Here is an 18,474-nt window from a genome sequence, read left to right as displayed (position 1 = left end):
CACTGCATATAGGTAAGACACCAGGAAAACAGGCTAGATTTTGTTATTAGAATAAGGGTTCTTATTATTATTAGGGTTAGCAAAACCTTATTTCTGCAACTCTATCATTTCATGAGTAGAGATTCTACTTCATATAGTATGAGATTTTTTTTATTCGGGTATAAAGTTGAAACCCAGAAATCAAAAACACATCACTAAGTTTCAAGTCAGTGATTTTCAGCATCATTTTAAATACAGATGTAAAAGATTAATGCAGAAATCATTTTTAGATGATTACTGAGCTCAATACTTCTAACAAAAACACCAGAAGCTAAGCATCTTTTCCCATAATAACATTCTATTCAGATGAAGTACAAAAAAATTGGTATTATCCATCTGGAAAGATAATACTCACCTGTCCTGCTTTACTAAACCTATGGCCAGCCAGTATCATATGAAATGCAAACTTTCTGACCATGGGACTTTTCATGTTTATAAAGCAATGTGCTGCCTGCTCTAACAGAAGCGCACTACGAAGATCTGAATCCTATTTAAAAGAAAAAAAAAAAAAGAGAATTAACCTCAAAGTCAAATATAAACATAAATATGTCTGTAGTCTTGTTCTAATGTTAACAGGAAAAGCTGTAACTGCTATAAAATTGAGAAGCATTTTACATTTGAACATTGTATGTATGCTTATAAAAGAAATTAAGACTAAAAGTATTTTTCACTTTGTTACAGGTACAATCATTGTCATAACCAGATGTGCTACTATTTCCCCAAAGGAGATTTATCAACCTGCTTCTTTATGAATGGCAAGACAAAACTTTCTTCCTCTTCAGTTACTCACGCCACAGTTTCTAACCCAAATCTGAAGCATTCTACCTTTTCCCCTCCCTCTGCAGATACTAGAAACAAACAGTAAGTTTAATAGGATTAAGGAAAAAACATTAAGTGTAACTCAGTGAATTTAGATGACAAGAACAAGAATTCCTTCCTATAGGGAAACACACTTCTTACCATTACCACCTTCTCCTCTCATGCCAAGACAAGCTATATTACTCTAACCAATCCAAACAGGATCTACTTATCACTACTGATCTACTTAAGACTACTGTTAACAACTTCCAAATACATGTCCGAACTACAAATACACTAAGAGACAGCTTTACAGAATCCTATAAAGATCTCCCTTGCTTCTGCCAAACAGCAACGCAAGCACACCACATAAAATTTAAAGTAGTAAAATGGCTGCATACAACTTGCAGCATTTAAATTCCTTACTTCAATAACATATATGCTCACCTAGAAATTCTGGTACCAAATTTAAGTTGGAAGGGCCAAAATACAGCTACAAAGACACTCAAGAGAATAACCTACAGAATTAAGCAAATTTATTCCAAACTTAACAAATTCTGGGGAAAGTCTCACAAGTACCACGCTTGGTGCAGCTGGCTACAAAGCCAGAATCAACTACCAGTTAAGACTTTCCTCCAAGCTATACAGAAGATGCTTGAAAAAAATGCAAACATAATACCAGTAGTAACAGAAGACGACCCTTTGTGGACAATTCAGAGCTATTTCCACACTTTAAATCAATCAATACGACAGAAGCATTCAGGCTAACTTTCACCTACACAGTAAAATTCTAAAGATTCACAGTAATTAAGCTGCAGTTTTAGCTTTGTTACTTAAACAATTTATACCTGGTCATTTGCTATCTTGGATAGCAAGTATCCTGGAACAAGAATTAAAATGTCACCAAGAAGCGTTTGTGTAGAAGGAAGACAAGAGTGGGAAAAAAAAGTGGAAAAAGCTAGTGTTTTACCTCACTGGTTAAACGAATCAGAAGAGCAGCTGCTTCTGAATACTTGCTCTGACTTTTTAAGATTTCAGCACTAAGTAGTACACAGCGTTCAGCCAGAACCATGTTCCTGAAGCAGAAAACAACGTTAATAAATACTTCTCAAAAAGAAACTATGAAAAACTTTGCCCCTGCAAAACACATATTGACACTTGTACCATTAAGTTTGTCATCCTACTAAAAGAAGGGCATTTATTTTTACAGTTCAAAGCCAGGAAGTGTTTTTGGATGCATTAAGTTTACAGAACGCCAAGTAAAATAGCCCAGCCAACTAAACGATCTGACGAAAGAGAAATCAGACAATGAGAAATAAGTTTAATAAGTACTCTGTTAAGAACACCACACATCTCCTTCCTAGATAAGCTAACATATCTTACTCAAAGAGGTTATTGACCTCTGATTTATTTATTTATTTTTAGGGCTGGAGTACCACCTCTATGAAGACAGGTTTAGGGAGCTGGGCTTGTTCAGCCTGGAGAAGGCTGTGGGATGACCTCATTGCAGCCTTTCAGTACCTAAAAGGAATCTATAAACAGGAAGTGAGTCAGCTCACTTCTACCCTTCAAGGTTAGATAATAGCAGGACAAGGTGAAACGGTTTTAAGTTGAGAGAGGGAAGATTTATGCTGGATATGAGGGGGAAGTTCTTTACCAAGAAAGTGATGAAGTGCTGGAACAGGCTGCCCAAAGAGTTTGTGGATGCCCCATCCTTGGAAGTGTTTAAAGCCAGGTTGGATGGGGCTCTGGGCAGTCTGATTTAGTATTAGGATATGGAGGTTGGCAGCCTTGCTTGATGACCCTCGAGTTCCCTTCCAACCCAAGCTATTCTATGATTTTATGATATGATTTATTTGGCACTACCAGTGTGCAGGGAAAGAAAGCTAAACCACCAGGAATTTAATCTTCCGTTAGGTTAATATAAAAATAAACAACGTACTTGCAGATATCTCGGTAAGTCTGAATTGCTGTTTCCATATAATGAGCAGGATAAGGCCTAGGAGCTCCTGGCTGAAGAAACGCTGATACTGCTGCCATTTCCTACAAAGACAAGTCAGCACAGTCACCACAGTTGTTTTCAACAAATTGCAGATATCAAAATACTGAGAAACATTTCAACAGCTACTAGCTCAACATATCTAATCAATTGCTGACATACACTGTGCAGAGCACAGTGTAGAGCACATACACTTTTATAGCTGATATAAGGTTTAAGCAATAGTCTATTTATGACTCTGCTTGGAATTAATCAGGCAGCAGCACAACTTACGCACTTACAGAAGATTTTCAGTCGACAGCACACAACAGTATGAAGAAACAATGATTAAGCACTACTTTGTAAGTTCAAGAGTCAATTTCCTATTGCAGGAATTATTTTTCTGATAACATTACATCTCTTTTAAAATGAGGATCATCCAAGTTTTCTTAAAAGACATTACATTCTTTTGCTTCCAAGGAAATTTTAGTTTTATTCTACTCTAATAGCTCCTTTCTTACGGGGACATAATAGCAAAGTTCTTCTACAGTTAAAGATTTTAAGTTTCAAAATCTAATTATCAAGAGCTCTATCAGCCATTTATTTAGTAATTAAGATAACTTCTGAGATTAGCAAAATGCAATGCAACTCTTTGTACTGCAAAAAATATACTATATGTTACTGTTTTAATTCAAAATAGGACTGTGAAAAGAATGCTTTCATAGATCTACAAAGTAAAATTTTAAATCTGAGTTAATCAGGCTGAAGTTCCAGAAAACAGCTTCTCAGAACTCAAAGAACATCCCACAAAGCTCAGTATAAAAAATAATAATAAATGGTACACTACCACAGTTAGAGAGATGTATTTGTCAAGAAGTCAATGTTTTGCTAAAAAGAAGCACTATAAAATTATTTCCCACTTAAACTTGCCTCTTGTCTAATAACTCAAGAATAAGATCTATTTTTCCTGGAGCTTGCATTACAGATAGTCTCCTTTCTGTATTTCACATTTTAAAGAATTAAATCTCCAATTTTTCCCATCATAAAATAGCAGCTATCAGTTTTGAGTGTACCTTCAGGCTTGCTGAAGATACAGCAAGTTCAGCAAAACCTTTATAGATGGTAGACAGAAGGGATTGCACTTTGTTACTTTCAGACAAATAATAGGGATTACTATGAAAATACATTTAGGTTATATGAAATACCAACCAACGCTCCAGCTGCATAAAGCATTGCCTGATCGTTTAAGAAGTCCTTCTTTGCTGTATGGTAACAGCTATATGCAAGTTCATAGTGTTGCACCAAAAAGCATAAGTCTGCCATTTTCCGGATTTGAAGCTCTGGTGCTTCTGGGGGATACCTATGAATACAAATGTTTGAATTTAAAGTTGTAATTGCATCAAAGAAAGCAAGATATACCTTATTCTCATCTTAATTTCCATTCAAAGACAAGCAATAAGATCAGCATTGCTTTAATGTTACCCAAAAGTAACTTATCAAGAGAAGTAAAGCTACTTCCTTTCTGCCATGTTAACTGGTTACTTGGTTAATCAGCAAGAAAGCAGTGAAACAAGATAGATCCCACTAACTTTTAAAGAAATCATTCCTTTGAATGAAACTCTAAAACAAGTACGCAGTTATCATTGAAAATGCTCAGTATTATTAACTGCTAGAGCTAAAGAAATCTGTAAAAGGAAGAATAAAACTTTACAGCCTTTGAAACTGACAATTGTCTTAAGGCTCACGAGCAAACTAAGCGCATAAATTTAAAGTTGTATTCAAGTTTCGGGAACGTTGAGTTTGGCTCAACAAATACCTTCGCAAAATTTAAGACATGTATTTAGCGTAAAACCAGCTGTATGAAGTGTGATATGCCCCTTAATTTAGCTCTAGAATGCACCTGCATAAGTAACGTATTCAATACTCCACTGGGTTAAGTCACATAACCACACGAACAACCCATTACATGGTGTTTGGCTTAAACAACAGAAAATACTTATATGGATTTTTAAATATCTTATGGGACGCCATATTATCCCATTTATTAGTATTAATCTGAAAAATACGTACTTTGTACCTTACAAAGGTTCATTATAAATATAGAAGATGGCTCAGTAAACATTTTCTCTTATCCCTCTTAAGTTCTTGCTACACCTTTATCATTCAAAGGCAGGCATAACACTTATGACTTCTCGACCATTCCAAGTCTTTTACAGTATGGCTGCTTCAGTTTGCTTTGCAGAATACCATTAATACAGGCTTTCCCTCAGAAGAAAGAGAGGCATTCCCATTTTTGGATTTAAAGGTAATGACTGAAACAACTTACAGCAAACCAGAAGTATTCTTCAGTTCATTTATGCTCTTCTCTGGAACCTTACTTCCACTAAACCATTTTTTAGTAGCAGAAAACAATGATCGGCTTAAGCCTTTCCTGGATATTAGCTGCAAAGAGACAATGAATTACGAGTACTACATGGCAAAAAGAAATATTAACATAAGTTAAGCTCAACTACAAACCCAAGCCTTATTAAGACTTCCCAAATTGTTGTTTTTTTCCCCTTAGAAAGCAGAAAAAAAAAACCACACTACATTGAGTGAATGAATCAGACACAGATTGAAGCTGCAATTCACATACATAATGAACCTCAGCTGTCTGAAACTGACTACTGCTGCTGTAAACTTCAGACACGACCTCAAATCTAGATGATCTTAAAGGCTCTTATCAACCCAAACCATTCTTTGATTCTACAACATTCCAATCAAGAAAAAAAAGCAAAGATTTGATGTATTTGCTAGAATCTAACAGTATCAAATTTTGGTATTGGTTAATCTGAAATCAACACTAAATAATATCTATCAACAGAGAACATTATTCACATCATCATCTGAAGTACCTATCACCACATTGCAAACAGGGAATTACCACTCCCCTTGTCTAATAAAGCTACATCTCTCTTAAAAAGTAATTAAAAAAAAAAAAAAAGAAACATTAACATCATGTTTTCCCTACAGTTATTAGGAATATATTACTACAATCCTACCCGTAAGGCCATTTGCTATGTTTTATTTCATCCTAAAACTTCCACAGTGTAAGACAGCAGCTAGCATAAACGAAATCCCAGAACTCAAATCAGAGCAGCTGTGTAGTATCAACAAGCTTCACAGTGTAAACTATAGAAGAACCAGACAACTCATTTAAAACTGAGATTTCAGTTAGCAGGCTGATATTTTCCTACAAGTCAACTGCTAAATCCAGTAATTTGATGGTACTAATTTAAGTCAATCGATTGGTTCAGTCCTTTAAGACCAAATAGAAGTGAAATGTCTACAAAAGAAAGGATCTTACTGTGACGAGAACAATTTTAATGCACGTCCTTGCCTTAACATAGGCATGGCATTAGTTAAGATACTACAATTCCAAAGAAAGACTCCAAGGTACCACAGTTCTGAAAAACATAGTTTGAGAAATTAATTCTCAGCTAGTGATACCTGAATAGAATTGCATGATTTAGGATGTCCATGCATTTCTCTTGGAAGTTAAAGCATGCAGCTTTTCTAGAGACAATTACTGATGGAGAAACACGTCCCTGCTTTGTCAGTGTGTTCAAATGTTGAAGTACATTTTGGTCCTCATACTAGAGTAGTCCAGTAGAAGCAAAGATTTTAGAAGCACAGAAATAACCCTGCAACAGCTCAGGCAAGCTTCCACAATGAGCCACCTTGCAATGAAGTTCTGTTGGTACAGGCGTTTTTTTTTCAGCAGTGCGTTGTTTTTAAAGTAAACCAAACAAAAACTTGAATCTATTTCTCTTCAATTTCCTTACAGCTTTCACTAAAATAATTGAATCATTAGGTGCACAAGGAAGTAATATTTCAAGAGATTGTTGGGTAGCTGGAGTTATACTACTGTTGCTTTTGATTACAAGACTAAATGCTGACCTGATCATTAAGTTGCCGAATTGTCTTCTCTATATGTGGCAAAAGTCCCCTGAATGTGAATTCCTGTATGAACTGCCTGATTCGGTCATGATCCGTGAGTGTTAAACAAGCACCATGAGGCATTCCAGAGTTTGATTTCTTTGATTCCTGCAACGACGTTGTAGCCTTCACATAATCAGTGCTATCCAAACTGCTGCTGGGATGATCCAGTTGAAGGGGATGAGTCTTGAAGTTGTTTGACAGGCCATCTATGAAAAGATTAAACATCAAAACCCTCGTAAATATTGTTACTTACACATTCGCAGTTTTAAACGTCATTTTTATTACATTCACTTCATTCAGTGCATTTCAGAATTCAGCACTATTCAGAATTCAGCAAAGAACACAATGAAAGCATTCAATTCAAAGTCCAGCATTCATGAAAAGATGGAAATGCAGCAATTGCTACAGGGGACACACTGCAACCAATCACTTCTATATTCCTATTAAAAACCTTCATTTTACATGCCTTTCTTTTCCTTCAAAAAGAAAAAAGGAAATGCAACTTACATCACAGTATACAAGTGTAGACAAGCCTAACTATCTCATTTTATGGAAATATCTCATGAGGTCCATCTCCAAATTAAATCAATGTAGTAGACAAATAACTGTTTTGCTTTGTGGACAAGTTTACATACCTTTGTGCATTTAGAAAATTACTATTTGTAATTATTAAGAGAAAATAAGCAATGTTTGTAGTCTATAAGCTAAAAATCGGAAAAAAAAAATAGGAACTACCTTACATTTATTCTATACCTTGATTTAGCTTCTAGACTTCAAACACTTATCTTAATGTATTAAATTACTTTCAAAAAGTTACTCATGAAGTTCCAAACAGTTTAACTCTTGTAACGTACCACTACATTTAAGTGCACATCCGAACTCAACCACCACTCAGAATGATTGCTATTGCATGCAAGGCAGCTTTACAAAAGCTATCGCAGTAAAGTTTTGAAGGAAGTTATAAAAATACCTTTAATTTCATTATCTAAGCCATCTGATATTAAGTGATCAGTATTCTTGTTTGAAATGACAGTATAAGTACAGTCTTCGTAGCAATCCTACCAGAAGGGAAAAAGAAGTTAGGACTAAGAATGTGAGAACATCCTTCAAAAAAAAAAAAAAAAAAACAGTAATTAGCAGCTGTTAACTTAAAGTTCACTAGAAAAGAAAGCACACTCAGCTAGATGTTCATATATATTCACTGAAGCAGTTTGTTGAGTCCTTAAGGTCCCATACTATTGTACAGATATAATCAACAGAAAGCAAGTATCTTCTGGTTTGCTCAAAATAGTAACACTGTCAACTAAAGCAAGCAGCTTCAGTAACTGACTGGAGCCCTTACATAGTAATGCCTACAACAGTAAATATATGTTCCTTAAAACAACTCCTGAACAAGCTTGGGGGAAAAAAAAAAAAAAAAAAAAAAAAAAAAAAAAAAAAAAAAAAAAAAAAAAAACACCAACACAATGTAGTACAGTTGACATGGAAAAAATACCAAAACTAATTCATGGTGGAACATTGCTTACTGGCCCTCTTAATATCTTACAGAATGCAAACGGCTTTGACACTACCAACTAGATTTGGTAAGGAACTATGATTCATGCATTTTTTAAGTTGTGTACAGTTAGAAAGCCAAGACAGTAAAGGGAAAATTCAGAAGGATTATTTTTGGCCTTGAAGTTAAAAATACAGACTTTTATGGCAAACAGAAACAAATAATCTGAACTAGCATACACTATCATTTGCCACTCTTGAAAATGAGATACTAGATTTGACTGCAAGAAACAACCATAAAAGGAACCATGTAGCAAACTACAGGACAGCAGGAAAAACAAGAACTTTGAAACTGAAGAAATTAATCAAAATGAAGGTATGAACGGACACTTCTGCTATCCATCATAGGCAACCTCAGGAATTATTTCAGTTTTCCTTTCATTCTGTTATTTCAGGTAGTCTCTCCTTGAAGTCAGGTAGTGACTTTAAGGTGCACTGAGGACAGCTCTTTAGAAGAGGACTTGCCTTACATCCTCACACCAAGGTCAAGTTTAAAAAAAAAAAAAATCTGAACTTTACACAGCTTGACAACCTATTCTGTGGAAACACATACATAAAGCTAAAGAAAAATTTAACTGAACTAAAAATCATAAAACGATGAAGGTTGGAAAAGACCTCTAAGATCATCCAGCCCAACCATCCACCTCCACCAATATTTCCGCATTATATCATGTCTCTCAGCGTAACACCTAAATGTTTCCTGAACACCTCCAGGGGAGGCATTCTGTTCCAGCACCTGACTGCTTTCAGAGATTTTTTTCTCACATTCAACCTGAATCTCCCCTGGCACAACTTGAGGTTATTCCCTCTCATCCTGTCTCTTATGTGGGAGAAGAGGTCAACCTCCACCTCACCACAACCTCCTTTCAGATCATTGCAGAGAGCTATAACGTCTCCCCTGCCTTCCAGAAGAAACAATCCTATGGGCATTTGTATTCACATTATAAGTTGTTTTTGAAACACTGCAGTACCTGGTTCTGAATGGAGTTTTTCTGAAGATACTGGCTCCAAGGGTCTGGTATCTGCTCATCTGTTCCTCTGTTAGATACTCGAGAATTTATTTTCAGCAAATAGCAACCCTGAGTTCCATACCTCTGCTTCATCTCTTCATAAATGGAGTCAGCTCTGAAAAAAGAAACAGTAACATATAGCCTGTCTTGATATTCAACCAATTCCATTTGAAGTGTTTACCACAAGCTACGCTAGGCTATTTACCCACAGAATTTAGAATAAAAATTTATGTATTTAAACTGCTTCCTGGCACAAGAATAAAACCAACAATTTCTGAGAACTAAATCGACAAGCCAGCAAACAAACCTTCTACTTCAAGAAGCCAAAACTAATTATTTTTATCGTATATAAAATAAAAATTAGATAAAAAAAATACTACTTGAAGGCTGCCATGATAACTGCACACAGGTTAACAGATAATGTTGCATGTCTAATCCCAGCAGCAATTTATAAACATACACATTTTAGTTCAATAGTTAATCTAAAGGCAGACCACCTACCTTTGCTCTTCTCCTGAGCTTACATCATGCAATAACACATAGTACTTAAGTGTGTTTGGTATAAACCATTTTGGATAAGAGTATTCACTACTATGTTGAATACGATGTTGTTCTTGCGACAGCTTCAGAAATTGCTCCACAGGCTCTGGTTCACTCGAAGAAACTACAAGCATACCTAAACTCATGTTAAGGTCATTAACCCAAAAAACTCAAGAGCAGCCAATGATGATAAAATAGGCAATGTATAAAATAAACATTGCACACATCCTGTTTATCTTATGCCCATAAAACACATTACCATAAGAGCAGGTTTAACTTGAATTCCTTCTAAATTTCAATAGAAACAGTATTTAGATGGTTGTTTAGCTAACATTTGTAACTGAAACAAGAACTTTGTTCCAGTTTTGAAACTGAATCCGTGTTTAAGCTGATACACAACAGCTAATACTTTTCTGTAATATTTCAGATCCAGATCAAACATGAAACCTGTTTTTTTGTACAAAAAACAGATGTTCACTTCCAGTGCACTTCATTTTCAAATGCTCAAAGAGAATGCAGCTTCCTTAAGGTATCACCTCAGCAATAATAACAGCCAGCATTCATAAAGATAGCAACACCTGCTGTATAAAAAGCAGATGCGTTCCAATTTTTACCTTAATGCAACTCCATTATCACTAATAAGGAACAACCTGCTCTGCCACATCTGTTCACCAAACTAAAGACATTAAATCAAAGATGACAGAAAGCAACCTGTAGTCTAATTGTTACTGCAATGTAGTAGTCAAGGGTCAGAATCTTTTTTTTTTTTTTTTTGCCAGATTAATTCTGTATAAGATTCTCTCAAATGTGACCAACATATCTATTCCACTACAGTGGAATAGCCTAGTAGATTCATAGTAATGAGTTACTTATTAATTAGAAACAGAGTAAGTGTTATGAAAACCACAGCATTATCCTTAAAGTAAAGCTTAACAGCAGCTACAACATAAAACACTGTATATTTTCACTATTTTCACTTTCCCTGCAGACAAGCAAGTCAGGTTTAAGCCATGGTAACGAAAATCCTGTGAACACATTTAGGCATCTTTTTCAGACTTCTTTTTGCCTCAAACAGCTGAAAGTCTGTTTAGTTTTTTTTTGTTTGTTTGTTTTTGGTATACCCTTTCTAATCTCCCTCCCTCCATCTGCTAGCAATGCTATGAAAGGCCACAGGTACATCCCAAGCACATAGATCTTTGCTGTGATTGAGGTATAGCCAGCAGATACCTAAATAGCTACAGCACAAAATATTCTAGGATGAGTAAGCTTAAGTAACATGTATAAGCTTAGAGTTCAGTTTGACATACAAAGAAGTGTGCATTTTATTACAAAGAAAACCCCAAACTCTTAACAAAATTATCCTGTATACTCAGACATATCAAAAAGGGCATATTTCAAAGCACTGTGGCAAAAAAGCAATTCTAAAATTTCAAAGTTTCCTGCATTACTGCAGCCAGATTTGTGTAATGCTTAAAGGATACATGCAACATAGTGGTTTAGGAACTCATGATCTGATGCAGGCATGGACTGAAGAAAGCATTCTCTGTAAGACTCAAACCAAGGAGTAGTAGCTGAAATACACAATAAAGTAATACTAAATGTAATTACTTAGCCAAATTTCAGTTTAGTCATTTATAAAAAAGGAAACATGAAATACTACACCTGAAAGTAAAACTTGCAAACAGTCAGAATTTGCATGGCAAATAAAGAAAGAGAACAATCTAAAAAAGAAATCTCAAAATACACACTGGGAGGAAAAATTAACTCTTTGAATCAAATCCTGTGAAACTGAACAGCATTTTAAGTACCAACTTCTACAGTATTTAGGCTCACCTATTCAGTTTGTGTAAGAACTCCTTACCACCCTCCAAAAACAGAGACTTGGGAAAGTAAAAAAAAAACAAAAAAAAAACCAAAAAAAAACCAAAAAAAAAAAACACACAACGAAGTTCTTCTATCATTGTATTTGCCTACTGTAGGAATGTTAACAACTGAGAAGCAAAGTTAAAAATTAACTGTGTAAAAGAACCAAGAATTACCAAAGCCCTATCCTGACAGCTTTTCTGAAGCTTTTTGAAAGTGTTGTGACTTGGCTTGACAGCAGTCCTCTTCCATTCTCCTGGCTAAAATAAATAGCAACAGTTTAGTTGTCAGCTGACCAAGCAGAAATCCAAAAAGCTAACAGTTCAGATCTACGCTGTCCATTGGTGCCTTACTATATTAACCGGTCATGTATAAACACCCTTTTACAATAGAGACTTTAATGTTTAAGAATATCATCTTAAGGGAAGCAAAGCATATCTGGGATATTCAAAGAACATAAACTTTAGAAACTTGTCTGATTCTTCCTACAACAATATAGCCATGAAATACTTGCTCCTTTCAGAATTGCTTTACTGTCATCTTAACTCTGCATCTCCTTCGCCTACACAGAAAAAAAAAAAAAGACCCTAGAGATAAACTAGTAAATTTTTAATGACCTGACTTTACTCTGGATTCTGAACTTTCAGTGTAAACTTACCTGCAAATTAGAAAACAATAGCTGGTACAGAAAAACACATTAATTTCTGAAGGTATTTGTTTTCCTTATAGGGCACCAAGAATAACTATTGCTCAATTCAACTCATGTAAAGACTCTCTAAAACTGACCTCCTCCTGCCACCTCCCAAACCTTTAATTTTCTGGCAGACTTCAACAAAACTGAATTCAATTTGTATGTTGCAATTATCTTCTAATGCACTAAGTTAATGCTTTTTGCTTCATCTTATATTATCCAGCCATCCAGCTGTGCATCAGCTTCATGCACAGAAGAATCAGATATACTCACATCTTACAACTGAACCCAGTCTACTATTCAGTACATCTCACATTACAAGTGGATCAATAGAAGGCAAATTTCTAGTGTTCACATATCATCTTTCTAACTAATTGCTCTTTGATTTACGGTATAAGAAAAGCTTTCGGTTTTACTAAGCCTCTCATGTGTGCATAAATATATATATATATACACTTTTTTTTTTCCAGGTATTTGAATAAAGAAAAATAGTTTGTTACTAAAACAAGCCATGAGAAAGTGACTCACACATTTTTCAGAAGTATAATAAAGCCTTGTAGTGAGAGTTCAAATAAAACAAAGTTAAACTAGACCCCACCTTGAGTACTGTGTTCAGTTTTGGGCACCTCAGTACAGAGAGGACATCAAGGTGCTGGAGCAGGTCCAAAGAAGGGCAACAAGGCTTGTGAAGGGCTTGAAAATGTGCCCTATGAGGAGTGACTGAGGAATGGGGCTGTTTTTAGTCTGGGGCAGAGGAGGCTGAGAGGAAACATTATTGCTCTCTTCAAACACTTGAGAGGTGATTGTAGCGAGAGCAGGATTGGTCTCACTGGAGACAGGATGAGGGGAAATGGCCTCAAGTTGCACCAGGGTAAGTTTAGGTTGGGTATCGGGAAAAACTTCTTTACAGAAAGAGTGGTTAAACACCGGAATAGGCTGCCCAGGTGATTGAATCACCATCCCTGGATGTTTAAAAACCATTCGGAAGTGATGCTCAGGGACATGATTTAGTGGTGGGCTGTTAAGAGTTACAGTGGTATGGTCAGGTTGCGGTTCAACCTGATGATCTTTAAGGTCTTTTCCAACCTCAGCAATTCTATGATTCTGTGATTAGGGTAAAAATTATAGAATGTAAGTATCACAGGACTCCTTGGGTTGGAAGAGACCTTAAAAGCCCAGCCAGTTTCACCCCCATGCCATAGGCAGGGCTGCCACCCACCACGTCAGCTGCCCAGGGCCCCATCCAACCTGGCCTTGAATCCCTTCAGAGATGGGGCACCTGCAGCTTTTCCAACTCATATTTTAAGTTAATCCAAATGTTAACTGCATTTTCATTTCAAGCTCTAATTTCAGTCTTCTCCTTTTGTTGAATTCAAGCACAGAAGTTTAAGAAATCTGACAGATCCACAAACAGGAATGCACCACATCTATTTCTCACCCTTTCAAATTCAGCCTAAAATGTAACTGAATTCCCTCAACATACCTACAATAAACTTAAACAGTATTCACTCAGGGCTGTAACTATTTATAAGACATTTAAATAAACATGCACCCTACTGAAAATAAAAACAGTATTAGAGGAAAAACTTCATATTTAACATTACAGCAATGCACAGCAACACTGTCATTCAGGAACACAGGTCTGTATTTTCAGTTTTCCAGTTTATGGGAGGTTAAACAAGAGGAGCTGAAATTTAAGTACCCTGCTAATTTGTTCAGACCTGTGGTTTTTTTTTTGTTACTTCACAAAACAACATGAATTTGATGGATACCAGTATCCTAGCATATTTAGAAAGTATTTGGCAGCACATCAGTAAGACACTTTTGAAACAATAGCTATTACTAACCAAAGGCATAAGACGTCTATTTAAAACTGAAAAACACCAAAATCTGGCCATTTTATAGATCAAAACATCAAGCTTTCCTTAGGTTCAGAGGTCAATAGCCAATGCATTTTGGTAGAAACAAGTCTTACAGATGTGCCACAAAGCTTTTTGTTTTTTAAAGGAAGTCTTACACTAGAAAGAATGTCAACATAGAGAGATGTGCTCTGGTACAGTTCATAGTTCAGTTTCAGTTTGCAAAGCACCTCTATCCAGTAAGAGGGGGGGGGGGAAAAAAAAATAAAATCTATGGAGAAGCAGGAAAACGTGTTTGAAATACAGAACAGTGACTGTATACATTTCCATAGGACCAAACAAGGCAGTGCTTTTATAGCTTCAAATCACTTTCCTCGCCACACCACTACACACTCATAGGACTCTATGGAAAGGCCAAATGATTTAGGTTAACAGCAGCAGAAATTCAGTTTAAAGAAAAGTTAATCAACCACCACCAGCACTTCAAATTCATTTATTTTAGGGAAAAAATGGAGGAACACACATCTACAGCAAGGTAAGTGCTAAACAGTTGTAGAAGATGGTAAGAAGAGGTGGATGGAGCACATAGAAAAAGGAATATAAAGGGCAATTTGGCACCAACCACAAAAGATACCTGAATAAACCGTGGATGTGTTCAGTTCCATGAAAGTCTCTTTCCAATTATTGTACCAAGGAACACTAGCTTTAACTGAGCGATCTGATAGAAAAAACATGGTATTATTACACTAAAATAGGTCAGGTTCAAACACTCTATTGGCTTTTACGCTCTGGTAGCATGAAGGAGAAAAATCTCTATATAAAAATCTATCTATATAATCTATTCAGGACCATCAGGGACAGACATTTAATTCCAGATAATTTAAGTCATGAACATTTCAGGATCCTCCACATTTCACAATGTGAAATAGTTATATGTAAATACAATTGTATATTTCTAGTAGGACTAAGGCACCAATTTCTGAAATCTCTCAGCTTGTGATAATACAGTTAAAAGGTTTGCTGCTGGTTGGCTGCCTGCTTCAAGCTGTGCCAGGGGAGATTTAGGCTGGACATCAGGAAAAACTTTTCTGAGAGTGGACAGGCACTGGAATGGGCTTCTCAGAGAGCTGGTGCAGTCACTGACCCTGGAGGTGTTCAAGGAACATCTGGATTTTGTGTTGAGGGACATGGTTTAGTGAGAACTATTGGTGGTAGGTGGATGGTTGGACTGGGTGATCTTGAAGATCTTTTCCAACCTTGGTGATTCTGTGAATGGAAATAAGAACCTAACGATTGAGAGACAATATGTGAGAATTATTTACTGCTGGAGCCTCAGATGTGATATGGAAAACAAATGGAAAGATATTTTCTTCCAACACTACAAAGAATGGCATGATAAAGTCACAATCATTCTATTCCCCTGCTTTAAAACCGAGGCTAACAGGAATATTAAGACACATTCTCTGCACTAAAACAATTTTGCTTTCCTGGGAGTCTTCCAGTCTCCCGAACTCAAACAGACAAAGATTTTCAAATTAAAACAGCAAGCAAATAACCCAACTTCTCAGATAAGGAGGCATGGAAACTAGAAAACAGCTCTCAAAAATAAGAGTGTTTTCAGAGCCAAGTCTTACTATTGATACATCAAATCAAGTTGAAGATGTAGCTTCTCACATTAGGAATTGAAGTTGTAGAATTACGCATTTTTCATTATCAACATTAAAAAAAATACAGTATCAGCTACTAATCTTCATGAATTTGCTGTTAAAAAGAAATTATGAAAACTCTGTCTTTTCCTATAAGAGACTCAACTTCCTCACTGCATGCCTAACTATGCACAAGTAAGCCAAACTATGTACAACAAATGACTTATATTTAAATAGGGCAATGCATACATGCTTTGAATTAAGTATGTACTCAAAGGCTTTAATGGATTAGGATTTAAATTGGGAGGAGTTTAATCTTCTCAGCTCTCAAGATCAGATCTCAATTGCTGTTATTCACTATGTCTTACCCTTGGAGATTGGGGAAAAAAAAAAAACAACATTGCTAAAACATTCTTCTGATCATTCTGACAGTGAGATACAAAGCACTGAGTTCAACAGAAAAAAAAACAACAGTGAGGCAAAAATTTGCTCATTTTTCCTCAAAACTTCTTTATCCATCAATTGTTCGTGACGACTTTATGAACTGTAAGCATTAAGCAGGAGTGGACCAACAAAATAAGCCAGGAGGTCTCACTTCAAAGTAAGCCCATACATTAGTAATAACCTTGTTGGTATTCATCCAACCAAACGTAAGTACTGCAGATTTGTCAAAAAAAAAAAAAAAAATCCTCTAATCTGATAAGCTAATTAGAAAACCAAATTGAGACCGTTTTCTATAGCATAACTTTTTTTTTTTTTTTTTTTTTTTTTTTTTTACAGAAGTTCACAAGAACTACAACACCAGGAAACAAATTTAACCTAGGAATTACTAATTGCATTCAACTATTCTTTTGAAGTGTATAAAAACAAAGCTACCCGAGTCAATTTTTATACTGAAAACTGCAATTATCAAACTGATCAATTCTGAAAGCAACTTTAACGTATGCTACAAACTTGATAGCAAGATTAGAAACCTTACAGTACAAACTAATTTGAATTACAGAAAAATACAACATCATTACTTACCGCTAATGTTGAGATCATAATCTCCAGCTGTGATTACGTTAGCTACTAGTCCTTCAGCAGGCTGACTGATAGACACAACATCATTCAGAAGCTTTCGAATGGCACCATGCTGAGGTGGCTGAGTAATGATGTTGTTGACAGCAATCTTCAGATTTTTAATTACGTGAAGCTGATTATTAGGATCTCTCATGTGAACTGAAAGAAAGAAAAGAGTACAGTTGTTGCAATAGTTAACATAAATTAGCATTTCTCCAGCAAACTTTCTTCAAGGTTTCTCCATTGAACTTCACTACCAATTTAATATCTCAGTCCATAATAACTAAGCGCCAAAGAATGAAGTAGGGATTAGGGAGAAGGAAAAAGTTACTTAATGCTCAACATCAAGTTCATTTAGACAAACTGAAAAAGGTAAGCAGAGCTTAGTTCAGAAGCCTTCCAGAAGGAAATGATATGAACTTTAAATACTGGTTTCAAAATTACGCAGAAGCCTGCACAAAACAGTGGATTGTTGCATGCAGCCACAAAAACACAGGGAAAGTGTCCACAGATACAACATTTGTGCAAGAACCACAAACAAATGACAAGTGTTTAAGTTAGTTCAGAGAGACTGCTTGTCTAGAGAAAATTAAGTAGATGCTTGCCAATAAAAGTACTCCAAAAGATAAGTGGACTCACTATTAAAATGAGCCTTATGTTAACATCACACCATGGTTTATGCTGCCTGGGCTTTGTGTTACTTATCCCCAAAACGATGTCCTCTTTTTAAGAGGTACTTCTCTAAGAAATCCACCAGACAGAGAACATTGTGAAAGAAATCGTCCCAAATCCACAGGAAACAAGCATCTGAATTCTAGTACCAAGCCTAGAGGACAAGTTAAAGTTCAACAAAGTTGATTATCAAACAAGAATATTTCATAGAAGGTTAATGTTGAAATGGCACACAAATGCATGTATGTAGTTTCCTTTGTTTTCCATATAATAAACGCTAAACTATCACAGGTAGAGATCACACTTTCTTCCTCTAATAATATGGAATTACTTTTAATCCCCATGTCCCTGCTTTTGTTTTGTGGTTTCCTGTTTTTTTGGGGTTTTTTTTGGTGTTTTTTTTTTTTCTGTTTGTTTGTTTGCTTTTTTTAGTTATTGTTTATTTGGTTTAGTAAGGGGAGGGCACTGGAGTGGGCATCAGAAGACCTGTCAGTGTCCTGAAAAGCAAGAAAACCCTTCACAAGAAAGTTAGTCTTTACACTTATCTTTATCGGTCCACCTTCCAGTTTAAGGTCTAGCTTATTCATTCCTTCTAGAAAAATGACCAGGCTACAATCTCTCCTCTATCTTATAGATAGCACTACATTTTACCAGAAGCAATAATTGAGCTTCATATAATTTGTAAACGCAGAGCTCCATTTGTAAAATTGTACTTTCCTCTTCCCCCTCCCCCACCATATCAGATAGATGAATTATTAATCCTCAAATTACTAACACTACA

General features: G+C 35.8%; 1 protein-coding gene across 4 annotated transcripts in view; it reads right to left on the bottom strand.

The window, feature by feature from the left end:
- The window catches only part of TRAPPC8 (trafficking protein particle complex subunit 8), a 49,081-nt gene that overhangs the window by 25,783 nt on the left and 4,824 nt on the right, over window positions 1-18,474 (bottom strand). For 2 of the 4 annotated variants that reach the window (XM_048938498.1, XM_048938499.1), the window contains exons 2-13: window positions 16,986-17,180; window positions 14,948-15,031; window positions 11,382-11,471; window positions 9,862-10,036; window positions 9,322-9,475; window positions 7,767-7,854; window positions 6,755-7,002; window positions 5,142-5,257; window positions 4,025-4,175; window positions 2,780-2,880; window positions 1,808-1,913; window positions 395-526 (exon numbers count right to left, since the gene is read on the bottom strand). In XM_048938498.1, coding sequence (XP_048794455.1) covers window positions 395-526; window positions 1,808-1,913; window positions 2,780-2,880; window positions 4,025-4,175; window positions 5,142-5,257; window positions 6,755-7,002; window positions 7,767-7,854; window positions 9,322-9,475; window positions 9,862-10,036; window positions 11,382-11,471; window positions 14,948-15,031; window positions 16,986-17,180 — 1,640 coding nt within the window. The remainder of the gene's footprint in view (window positions 1-394; window positions 527-1,807; window positions 1,914-2,779; window positions 2,881-4,024; window positions 4,176-5,141; window positions 5,258-6,754; window positions 7,003-7,766; window positions 7,855-9,321; window positions 9,476-9,861; window positions 10,037-11,381; window positions 11,472-14,947; window positions 15,032-16,985; window positions 17,181-18,474) is intronic. The other 2 variants (XM_048938500.1, XM_048938501.1) reach the window with 1 other exon arrangement.

Source organism: Lagopus muta, chromosome 3 (genome assembly GCF_023343835.1).
Source record: "Lagopus muta isolate bLagMut1 chromosome 3, bLagMut1 primary, whole genome shotgun sequence".
NCBI lineage: Eukaryota > Metazoa > Chordata > Aves > Galliformes > Phasianidae > Lagopus > Lagopus muta.
Note: the sequence above shows the minus strand (reverse complement) of the source record. Positions and strands in the feature narration are given on the sequence as shown.